Here is a 12,263-nt window from a genome sequence, read left to right as displayed (position 1 = left end):
GTATCTTGGTGTGAGTCCAAGAAGTTTCCTACGGTGGAGTTTCAACTGGTGTGGATATGGGCCTGACGTTGGGATCCATAAAGTTCCAGGTTTCGGCCTTATCCATTTTCTTCCAGAAACAGTTTGCTTCCCTCCCTGAGGTTCAGACTTTTCTGAAAGGGGTTCTACACATCCAGCCTCCCTTTGTGCCTACGGCGCCCTGGGATCTTAATGTGGTGTTACAGTTCCTCCAATCGGATTGGTTCGAGCCTCTACAGGAGGTAGGGGTCAAGTTTCTTACGTGAAAGGCGGTCACTTTGTTGGCCTTAGCTTCTGCTTGAAGATAGAGCTGAGCTCCGGACATGAAAGTCCTTGGATGTTGTTAGGGCTCTGAAAAAATATGTGAAGAGGACTGCTCGTCACAGAAATTTGGACTCTCTGTTTGTCCTGTATGATCCCAAGAAAATTGGGTGTCCTACTTCTAGGCAGACGATCTCTCGCTGGATCAGGTTCACTATCCAGCATGCGTATTCTATGGCAGGATTGCCGTGTCCAAAATCTGTTAAGGCCCACTCTACTCGTAAGGTGAGTTCTTCCTGGGCAGCTGCCCGGGGTGTCTCGGCGTTACAACTTTGCCGAATACGTTTGCTAAGTTCTACAAGTTCAATACTTTGGCCTCTGATGATCTGATGTTCAGTCAATCAGTTCTGCAGGAGCCTCTGCGCTCTCCCTCCCGTTCTGGGAGCTTTGGTACATCCCCCATGGTACTAATGTGGACCCCAGCATCCTCTAGGACGTAAGAGAAAATAGGATTTTGGTTACCTACCGGTAAATCCTTTTCTCGTAGTCCGTAGAGGATGCTGGGCGCCCGCCCAGCGCTTCGTTTTCCTGCAACCGTTATCTGGTTCAGTACTACTTTGGTTAGTTATGTACTGCATTGTAACTTGGTAAGTAATGTTTCAGCAGTTGCTGAGTTTTTCAAGCTAGTTAGCTTGATGTGCCTTGTATGTGTGAGCTGGTGTGAATCTCGCCACTATCTGTGTTAAATCCTTCTCTCGCAGATGTCCGTCTCCTCGGGCACAGTTTCTAGACTGAGTCTGGTAGGAGGGGCATAGAGGGAGGAGCCAGCCCACACTGTCAAACTCTTAAAGTGCCAATGGCTCCTGGTGGACCCGTCTATACCCCATGGTACTAATGTGGACCCCAGCATCTTCTACGGACTACGAGAAAAGGATTTACCGGTAGGTAACCAAAGTCCTATTTTAGAATACTGCTGAAAGATATATCAACCCGGAGCAGCTGTACATGTTACGAGTTTGTCTCAGGCACTGCTCCACAGCTGTTCTCGATCCTTGACAAAACATCACTACAGATGGCGTACCCTGTGGAACACCAGTGAGTGGACCATTGTCGGTCACTGTAGCTCCTCCCAAACAGGCAGCACCAGTCGTCCCTCTCAGCCATTGTGGTCTCCTCTCGTCATGGTAGACAAACCATTGATCAGCTGGGCCTCTCTGACACGTTCCTGGGCGTGATTGGCTGTTTGAGAAGAATTCTTATCATAAATACCAAATTTCATTTTGGGTGTAGTTTTACAAAGATGAATAAAATCCTTGAATAAGGCCGTAACACTGTAGGCAGTAATGATTCCTCTGTTTTACTGGTTACACTGTCTGATCTGTATATCATCTGTGTATATGTCGTAAAGGGAATACATACTATTTACCGGCGGCCAGGATACCGGCTGTCAAGATACCAACAGCGGCATCCCGCCCGCCAGTATGCCGGCATCGTTGTGAGCGCTAGAAAGACCCTTGTCGGCTCGCTGTGGGCATTTCATAAATGCCCACGGCACTCTGACACTCCCACATCAGGGTGGCTTTGTGCGATCACATTGTCCCCACCCCGGAAACGTCCTGTTTCACGGAAAGAGAGATACAGCCAAGTGCTGCCCAGATCAGAATAGGATGGACATACGCAATAAAGAGTAAATTTGTGTCCGCGCATGCGCTGTACACTAAAAGTCGCCAACCGCAGAGCAATATCGCCAGTGTAACCTAGAGTGCGCATGCACAACGTAGTGACCTTTGCGTGTAAGCCAAGTAGTCTAGTTAACAAATTAACATTTTTAACTAATGAACTTCCATGTGTCATCTTGGCTATTTCATCCAGTAGGGCCTACTTTCCTTATAAAGGGGAGAGTTAGCAAATCTTGGAGAGCGATGAAGTGAAGAGGGATAAATCACCAACCAATCCGCTTCTGCTCTTTTTCTAGCACAGCCTGTAAAATGACAGAAACTGATTGGTTGGAACATTATCATTTGCCATGATTTGATAAATCTCCCCCAAATTAATCTGAAAAGATGCAGTTTGACTAAATATCTATCTTTTCTCTAGCATCCATAAGGGATATTGGGGACAGATTAGTACGATGGGGTACAGATGGGTCCAAAAGAGCCAGTGTACTTTAAATTTCTTCACTAGGTGTGCTGGCTTCTCCCCTCAATGCCTCTTCCTACAGCTCAGTTTAGAAACAAGTGCCCTCAGGAGAGGATGCACACTTTGCAAGCTCCAGAGTTTTTCTTCAATTTCTTTTAAAGTTTTATTTCTTTCGGTATGCTGTTTGGGCAACAGCATACCTGCACTGTGGGAGTTAGGTAGGGAACGGTCACCGGCCTCTTGAGGTGCAGAGCCGATTCCCCGCTGCAGGACCACCGTCCTGAGCGGCTGTTTGTTCAGCGGGGCATGGCGCCTTGGCTGTCGCAACCACAGCATGCCGCACACCCCTAACACTGCCTGAAAGTGATCATCGGTGGTGAGTACCAACTGGGGGCCCCGCTAGGGGGGTCCCCCGGTTCACTGTGCGGCAGAAGCGCGGGTGAGGAGTACGGGTCTCTCCTGGGGGGACCCGCTGTAGCCCCTTAATGAGACTGGCTAATATAAACGTTGTACCAAGCATTTATGTGAGGCTACATACACTAGGAGACGTATAAATATTCAAAGGTAGCTCCGGTGCCATGGTGGGGGGCGGAGCTACACGAGAGCGGGCTCAGCGGCATTTTGGCGCCTATCTCTGCATAGCAGCAGCAGCAGCCTCACAGCTCCTCCATATCAGTCCCTGGATCGCTGGTACCGGGTGTAGAAGGGGAGAGCCACTATATCTGTGCACAAGTAACATCCCTCTAAAGTTGGTTCTAAATCGGAGTGGGACCTTCTGACGTCACTAGGGGAGGAGACACGTCACCAGGGGGAGGAGCTACGGCCGAACAGGGTAATCGAAAAGTACCCTTGCTTTGCTCGCCGCGCTTCGCTCGCCACGCTTCGGGCTCGCCACCTGATTACTAAAGGTAATAGTTAGTGGCGTGGATAGTAGAGGAACTATCCTGCTGGCCTAGCTCCTCCCCCTTGTGTCGTGACTCCTCCCCCTGAGGTAAAATGTCCCTTAGGCCACTTGAATCTAGCATCTACCATCCCTCTAAGGCAGTGGTTTCCAAACTTTTTTGAATCACGGCGCCCTAGAATATCAGAATTTTTTTCACGGCACCCCTAGGCCAAAAATTTTCTTATTGAGAAATTTAGAAAGAAATATTACATCAAGTAGATCGCGTTTATATGTCATCCTTAGGGTCAGTTGTGTGGTAAGGGACAAGATTTGCTTCTGTTTGGCCACATATTTTATGACTGGCAGCCACCAGCACTGGTTTTGCCTATTACATTGACCATGAATAATTTGAATTGGTCCTGGACCACCAACCCAGGGCACCCCTGCAAGTGTCCCGAGGCACCCCAGGGAGCCACGGCACACAGTTTGGGAACCTCTGCTCTAAGGGATTTCCCATATTACAGTCTCACTGTTGTTTACACAAAAACACTGACAGCCTCACTGGGGCTGCACAGCGCTGGGTGCGCTAGGGTTCTCTCTCCTGTGTCTCCTCTCACATGCAATAGGGCAGGCTTGTAATATATATATGTTTTGTGTGTGTATTCTGTTTTCTACTTCAACATGGTAAAACAGAAGTTACAGGTTGAGTATTCCATATCCAAATATTCCGAAATACAGACTTTTTTGAGTGAGAGTGAGATAGTGAAACCTTTGTTTTTTGATGGCTCAATGTACACAAACTTTGTTTAATACACAAAGTTATTAAAAATATTGTATTAAATGACCTTCAGGCTTTGTGTATAAGGTGTATATGAAACATAAATGAATTGTGTGAATGTACACACACTTTGTTTAATGCACAAAGTTATAAAAAATATTGGCTAAAATGACCTTCAGGCTGTGTGTATAAGGTGTATATGTAACATAAATGCATTCTGTGCTTAGCTTTAGGTCCCATCACCATGATATCTCATTATGGTATGCAATTATTCCAAAATACGGAGAAATCTGATATCCAAAATACCTCTGGTCCCAAGCATTTTGGATAAGGGAGACTCAACCTGTATTCAGTGTATGTAATGTTAGATTCTCTCCTAGTTCATCTAGCTCCATATCATGTGAGCAGTGTAGTCAGCCATCTCAGAATGCTGATTTTAATGTGGGGGAGAGTCCTGAGGCCCCCCCCCCTCCCCCCCCCCAAAAAGTATGATGTTTGAAATGTCATCACAGCTCACTGCAAATGCAAATAAGACTCAGGAACTGCAACAAGCAGTAGCAAGTCTAGCTGCTAAACCCCCCCGTCTACTGCAGGTACACAAAAATGTGCTCTACCTGCACTCCTATCAGTTACTGATGATGATATACAGGATGATGGGGATGATGTGGACCCCATAAGTGGGGATTCCACCCCTACCCAGGGTATAGAACCCCTCATATTGGCTATTAGGGATAAGTTAAAGCTCCCATGGAGGATGCCACTACACAGCAGTCATTTTTCCTCCCACAAGACAAACTGACAGTCATATTTCCTGATTAGATGACTTATTTAAAATAGCCTGGAAGAATCCAGACAAGAAATATCAATTGTCAAAACGATTTTTGCATACATTCCCCTTTGCCCCTGAAGGCAGTAAATTCTGGGAAGAGTCTCCAGCAGTAGACGTCTCAGTCTCTCGTCTTTCTAAAAAGGTGGTACTCCCTGCTCCGGGCTCCTTTACAGTAAAGGACCCGGCATATAGGAAAATTGAGACCACTCTGAAATCTATTTACATTGCTGCAGGTGTTGCTCAAAGGCCGGTCATTGCAGGTTGCTGGATGACACATGCAATTCATTCCTGAGCTAATCAAATTAAGGAAGGTCTTTCGGGTGATATGACCTTAGTTAATACTGTTACTTTCCTGAAACACATTCAGGACACGGCGAGAGTCCTCTGTGACTCCCTTAAAGAGATTGGCAATATTAATGCTAGGACCACGGCTATGGCTGCGTCTGCGCGCAGAGCCATATGGTTGCGTCAGTGGATTGCTGATGCTGACTCCAAACGTAATGTGGTATCTCTTCCCTTCACAGGTGAATTGCTCTTTGGAGGTGAATTGCACACATGGATTTCCAAAGCTACTGCTGGGAAATCTACATTTCTCCCTTCTGGGGCTCCGCCTGCTAGACGTACCTACCCGGGACCGTCTACTCAGTCCTTTCGGTCCTCCAGATTTCGAACTAGGGCCAGAGGGGCCTCCAACACAGCTAGAGGCTCCAGAGGTAAACCTAAGAAACCAGCCGTCGCCGGATCTCATAAGGGACCTTATCTCTCAGGGTTACAAGCTGGAGTTCAATGGTACTCCTCCCCAGTGATTTTTCAAATCAGGCTTGCCAGCTTTAGAAAATATGCTTGGTACACTACTGCTGGCCATAAACAAGTTGGTCCAGTCCCAGGTCATTGTTCCAGTACCCCTACTACAACAAAGACAGGGTTACTACTCCAGTCTGTTCGACGACGGGGGTCATTCCGAGTTGTTCGCTCTGTATTTTTTTTCTCGCAACGGAGCAATTAGTCGCTAATGCGCATGCGCAATGTCCGCAGTGCGATTGCGCCAAGTAAATTTGCTATGCAGTTAGGAATTTTACTCACGGCATTACAAGGTTTTTTCTTCGTTCTGGTGATCGGAGTGTGATTGACAGGAAGTGGGTGTTTCTGGGCGGAAACAGGCCGTTTTATGGGAGTGTGCGAAAAAACGCTACCGTTTCCGGGGAAAACGCGGGAGTGGCTGGAGAAACGGGGGAGTGTCTGGGCGAACGCTGGGTGTGTTTGTGACGTCAAACCAGGAACGACAAGCACTGAACTGATCGCAGATGCCGAGTAAGTTTGAAGCTACTCAGAAACTGCTAAGAAGTGTCTATTCGCAATTCTGCTAATCTTTTGTTCGCAATTTTGATAAGCTAAGATTCACTCCCAGTAGGCGGCGGCTTAGCATGTGCAAAGCTGCTAAAAACAGCTTGCGAGCGAACAACTCGGAATGACCCCCGTAGTACCAAAACCAGACGGGTCTGTGAGATCCATTCTGAATCTGAAGTTCTTGAATCCTTACCTGAAGGTTTTCAAATTTAAGATGGAATCTTTGAGAACGGTAATCGCAGGCCTGGAACAACAGGAATTCCTAGTGTCCCTGGATATCAAGGACACTTACCTACATATCCCAATTTGGCCTATTCATCAGGCCTATCTGAGGTTTGCCCTGTGGAACGATCACTACCAGTTTCAAGTGTTACCCTTCGGCCTGTCTACAGCTCCGAGGGTGTTCACGAAGGTGATGGCGGAAATGATGTTTCAACTCAGGGTCCAGGGGGTCAATGTGATTCCATACCTGGACGATCTCCTGATAAAAGCGAGCTCCAGGGAGCTTCTGTTGCTCCATATAGATCGCACTATCCAACTTCTGTCACTCCACGGGTGGATCCTCAATCTGCGGAAGTCCCACCGGGAACCGTCTCAACGGCTCCTGTTTCTGGGGATGCTACTGGATACTGTAGCACAGAAAGTGTTCCTTCCAGAGGACAAAGTGAGAACACTTCAAGAAATGGTTCGCATGGTGCTCCAACCTGCTTGAGTCTCCATTCATCTTTGCATAAAATTGTTGGGAAAGATGGTGGCCTCGTACAAGACACTTCAATTCGGAAGGTTTCATGCCAGACCGTTCCAATTGGACATCCTGAACAAGTGGTCCGGTTCCCATCTTCAGATATACCGGATGATTCGGCTGACACCTAAGGCCAGAATCTCTCTCCTGTGGTGGCTACAGTCTTCCAACCTGCTGGAAGGTTGACGCTTTGGGATTCAGGATTGGATCCTCCTCACGACGGATGCAAGTTTGAGAGGATGGGGAGCTGTCACCCAGGAGGCGCAGTTCCAGGGCAGGTGGTCTGCCCAAGAGGCCCTACTTCCGATCAACATTCTGGAACTTCGGGTTATCTACAATGCTCTGATTCAGGCATCCCCTCTACTCCGGGATCAGGCGATCCAGGTGCAGTTGGACAACACCACTGCGGTGGCGTACATCAATCGACAAGGAGGGACAAAAAGCAAGGCCTGCATGCGAGAAGTGTCAAGAATACTCCTCTGGGCAGAAAGAAATGCAAGAGCACTGTCTGCGGTCTTCATTCCGGGAGTGGACAACTGGGAAGCGGACTTCCTAAGTCGCTGCGACCTCCATCCGGGGAAGTGGGGACTACACCCTCAGGTGTTTCAGCAGATCATCGACAGGTGGGGATACCCACAGATCGACTTGATGGCCTCTCATCTCAACAAGAAGCTTTGCTGCTATTGGTCACTAACCAGGGACCCTCAGGCGAGTGCAGTGGATGCGCTGACATCGCCTTGGCCTTACCAGCTGGTCTACCTGTTCCCTCCGATTCCGCTGATCCCAAGGGTGCTCAAGCGGATCAGGCATCAAAGAGTGGAAGCAACCTTGATTGCCCCGGATTGGCCCCGAAGAACGTGGTACGCGACTCTTCTGGGCATGTCCGTAGAGGACCCTTGGTCTCTACCGCTAAGAAGGGATCTTCTTCAACAAGGACCGTTCGTCTATCCGGACCTACGGCGGCTTTGTTTGACGGCATGGAAGTTGAGCGGAACATCCTAGCTCACAAAGGGCTTTCCAAAAAGGTCATTGCCACTATGGTGCAAGCCAGAAAACCTGTGACGTCAAAACACTATCATCATATCTGGCAGAGACATGTCTCTTGGTGCGAGGAACTCACTTATCCCTCTGCAGAATTAAACTTGGGAAGGTTCCTACGATTTCTGCAGGCTGGAGTGGATAAAGGCTTACGTCTGGGATCCAGTAAGGTCCAGATTTCAGCTCTTTCCATCTTCTTCCAGAAGAACTTGGCTCTCTTGCTTGGAAGTTCAGACCTTCTTGCAAGAGGTGCTTCACATATAACCACCATTCGTGGCACCTTGGGATCTGGATGTGGTGTTACGTTTTCTACAGTCCTCCTGGTTTGAACCTCTGATGACAGTAGAAGATAAGTACCTCACGTGGAAAATGGTGATGTTACTGGACCTGGTTTCTGCTAGGCGTGTCTCAGAATTGAGGGCCTTGTCGTGCAAAAGTCCATACTTGATTTTATGAGAACAGAGCGGAGCTCTGGACTAGACAGCAGTTCCTGCCGAAGGTGGTCTCCGCGTTTCACTTGAATCAACCTATTGTATTTCCGTCCAGTTCTGACTCTTCTGCTCCTCCGGAGGCTTTGGATTCTGTGCAAGCCTTGAAAATGTATATTAAAAAAAACAGCTTGGATCAGAAAGATGGATTCCTTGTTCGTGTTCTATGATGCGCGGAAAAAGGGGTTGTCCTGCTTCTAAGCAGTCCATTGCTCATTGGATTAGGCTTACTATCCAACAGGCCTATGCATCGGCAGCCCTACCTGTTCCACAGTCTCTGAAGGCCCACTGTACAAGAATAGTAGTCTCCTCCTGGGCGGCTGCCCGTGGAGTCTCGGCCCTGCAACTATGCCGAGCTGCTACCTGGTAAGGGAAGAACACCTTTGTGAAGTTCTACAGGTTCGATACCCTGACCAAAGAGGATACCCAGTTTGGGCAGGCGGTGCTGCAGATGTCTCCGCACGTTCCCACCTGTTCTGGAAGCTTTGGGACATCCCCATCGTACTAATCTGTTCCCAATATCCCTTATGGATACTAGAGAAAATAGGATTTTAAATACTTACCGGTAAATCCTTTTCTCGTAGTCAATAAGGGATATTGGGCGCCCGCCTCTGTGTGGTGACTTTCTGTAGGTTCTCTGTTATGTGTTCCTGTTCCTGTTAATGCTGCTAGATGTTGCTGGCTAAGTTATGGTTTGGTGTGCTGGTGTGAAAATCTCACTACACTTTTTGTTGTTATGTTCCTTCTCTCAAGTATGTCATTCTCCTTCGGGGCACTGTTTACCTATAACTGAGCTGTAGGAGGAGGCATAGAGGGGAGGAGCCAGCACACCCAGTTGAAGAAATTTAAAGTGCACTGGCTCCTTTGGACCTGTCTATACCCCATCATAGTAATCTGTCCCCAATATCCCTTATGGACTACGAGAAAAGGATTTACCGGCAGGTATTTAAAATCCTATATTTTTATCTTCTTTCTTTTCTTTCTTTCTGTCTTTAGATGAGCTTAGGTCAGCGTGCAAAGTTGACCTGCACACCAGATGTTGCCTACGGAGCCACGGGCCACCCAGGAGTCATCCCTCCCAATGCTACCCTGATCTTTGATGTGGAGCTTATGAAGATAGAGTGACCATGTAAAAGGGCGGGCAGACAAGAGATCTCCAAAACCGTTAATCTCCTCTTCCTATCAGCTGTTGCCACCCTCACTGCTGAAGACGTTGGTGGGATGGAGAAGAGACACTTCAGCAGTTAGGGGCCACACAAGTCTTCACACTTAACCCTTAGCACTGTCAAAGGAGACTGCAATAGCTCAGACTGCAGCCTTCTCTGGCAACACCGTTATGACAGGACTGCTTTAAGTGATTTGTGGTCAATTTATTTAGTAATGATACCAGGTGAGTAGTTAGGTCCAAGAAATGGACACAGCTGGAGCCTACTCACCTCTGACCGCATGCTCTCCATAGTCATAGATATAGTTCTTACTTTAAGATCATTGAGGTCTTTCCAAATCGGATACATTCCACCCAGTTACTGTACACAAGCTTTGACGATCAAGAAAGGAAATCATAAGTTTGTGATAGACCAGTGGTCTTATTAGCGGAGCCTTCACTCGCCAATATCTTAGAGTCACTTAAGTATGAATGTGTGTAATGCGTGGCCAGTTTGAAACCAACAAGACTTGAAAACCTCAACCACTTGACCTTAAAGTAGTCCTGTTCACGGCAGCTAAAAGAGGCAGTCCCAAAAAGCCACAATCAAATGACAACACTAACTTAGGCGGTTGACTTCCACAAATGATATAGTTACATCAAAACTTTTTATCTTCCCCTCATTGCTTGATTAAAGCTTTTATTTATGAAATGCAGGCAGCACTGAAGTGGGGGGCAATGTCTCTGCTAATTTATTAAAGCAGCTGCTTTATATTAACTTATGCATCAGGAGAAAAACAAATGTTTACTATTTCTGGGACACAGTTCCAGTTTGGAATGGTGGGAGGACAGCAGAAACACCAGAATTGGTGGTAGCCACTTCCTGTTTTCATAAACGCCATTTATGTTTTAGTATTATTTAGTGTTTTTTCTTCCTTATTTATATATATATATTTGTATATATACAGTACCAAACGAGGAGACACAGTTGTACAGTAACAGACAGATTAACGAGTTGTATGAATATTTTATAGAGACATTGCGCCACAGGTGATCTAAAAAGAAATCTTTTAGAAAAATGCCACTTGGTGCTAAAGGGACTGCCTCTTTAAAGGGCCTAATAAAATCTATTTAAGTTCTGTTGTTTTTTTTTTTCCTATAATCCTATCAAAGTATCTTCCCAGATCTTGGCCTCAGCCCAGAAAAAATAAAAACAACAACAAAAAGAAAAAAAAAAAAAAAAAAAAAAAATTGTTCAAACGCTCCAATAAGGGGCTTTCATTGCTGTTATTGTCATTTTACTTTTTTTAGTTGTGTTTGTGGATTTTTTCTTTGTCTTGAAGCTTAAAAACTGTGTTGCTTTCCAGGAAGATAAGCAAAGAACAAAACTGATTCAGCAATCACAAAATCACCAAAAAAAGATCAAAAAACAAAACAAAAACATACAACAATCACAAAAAATTTATAATAATAATAATACAACAAACACCGGGAAAAAAACATCTGCTACATTGGCAATTACACTATTTCTAAGTTGTACATTTTGTTTAAGCACTGCCTTCCAGATGGTTTCTGTCACAAGCGCCCAGCGGGGGCAGCCATTTTGTCAGGTGAACACACAAGTAGACATACTGGGATGGACACCCATCGTTTTGGAATGTAAAAGCAGGACACTGATGTGACAAGAAGTTTGCTCAGGGTCCAAAATCTTTCCCATGCTTTATTTTAGATGGCAAGTAAGCTAAATCTGTAATAGGGGCCTGTTCCAAGTTAGTAAAAGTCCATGAAGGGGGTTTAAATGAAGCCAAAAGATGAAATGCGAGGTAAAGATTTAGGGTTTGGGGAAAAAAAGGTACTTTCTATGGGAAATCTATTCAAATCCATCCATTAGAATTTGTGCTATCAACTCGTGCTTCGTGCTACAGTGATCTCAAAAGTCCGTAGTGAATTTGGTTCAGCCCACAAAATGGCCACCATCTGTTCTCTGTGTGGAAAATAGGTACAGGTCAATTTTGGGGTTAAAAGCTGTGCAGGGCTGTCTGGAAGTAAGATTTTATAATTTGCATTTGACATAGCTCACCCAATAAATAAATAAAAAATAATAATGTATTTTAATAAAGTAAACAGCCCACTGCCTTACAGTACACTTAGGGAAGGAGGTGCTCGGAAATATCTGCGCGCATTCTGTGCACAAATGGGCATTAGCTAATGGTTACCTGCTGTATCACACTGACTCAGTCCTGTATGTCTTGCTTGCTGCTAATCTAAACAAAGAAGCCTCTCCTTTAACTTCGTATATACAGATCTATATATATATATATAAGAGAAAAAAAATAAATTTTAAGAAAAACCTCACTGTTCCACAGCTTTGCATGTTGTATTTTTGTATTTATTGATTTTTACAGTTTGACAATATACAGTGTGGTTCTGTCACGTCTGTTTCTGATGTCTGATTTCAGCACTGCGAATGGAGCTCGGAATGTCACTGTTTGCAATCAGCGCAAATTTCCTGAGCTGGTAAAATATTTAAAGATCTGTTGCAAGATGGTCCGTAGTCTCCACTTATTCCTTAGGCATGGTGGCCCATTTTTCGTAA

The 12,263-nt window shown here is 45.8% G+C and overlaps 1 protein-coding gene across 1 annotated transcript in view; it reads left to right on the top strand.

Moving 5' to 3' along the window:
- Positions 1-12,027, top strand: part of FKBP1B (FKBP prolyl isomerase 1B) — a 41,684-nt gene extending 29,657 nt beyond the window's left edge. The window contains exon 2 of the mRNA XM_063915286.1: positions 9,520-12,027. Coding sequence (XP_063771356.1) covers positions 9,520-9,648 — 129 coding nt within the window. The 3' untranslated portion in view covers positions 9,649-12,027. The remainder of the gene's footprint in view (positions 1-9,519) is intronic.
- The last annotated feature ends 236 nt before the right edge of the window (positions 12,028-12,263 follow it).

This window comes from Pseudophryne corroboree, chromosome 4 (assembly GCF_028390025.1).
Source record: "Pseudophryne corroboree isolate aPseCor3 chromosome 4, aPseCor3.hap2, whole genome shotgun sequence".
NCBI classification, from domain to species: domain Eukaryota; kingdom Metazoa; phylum Chordata; class Amphibia; order Anura; family Myobatrachidae; genus Pseudophryne; species Pseudophryne corroboree.
Note: the sequence above shows the minus strand (reverse complement) of the source record. Positions and strands in the feature narration are given on the sequence as shown.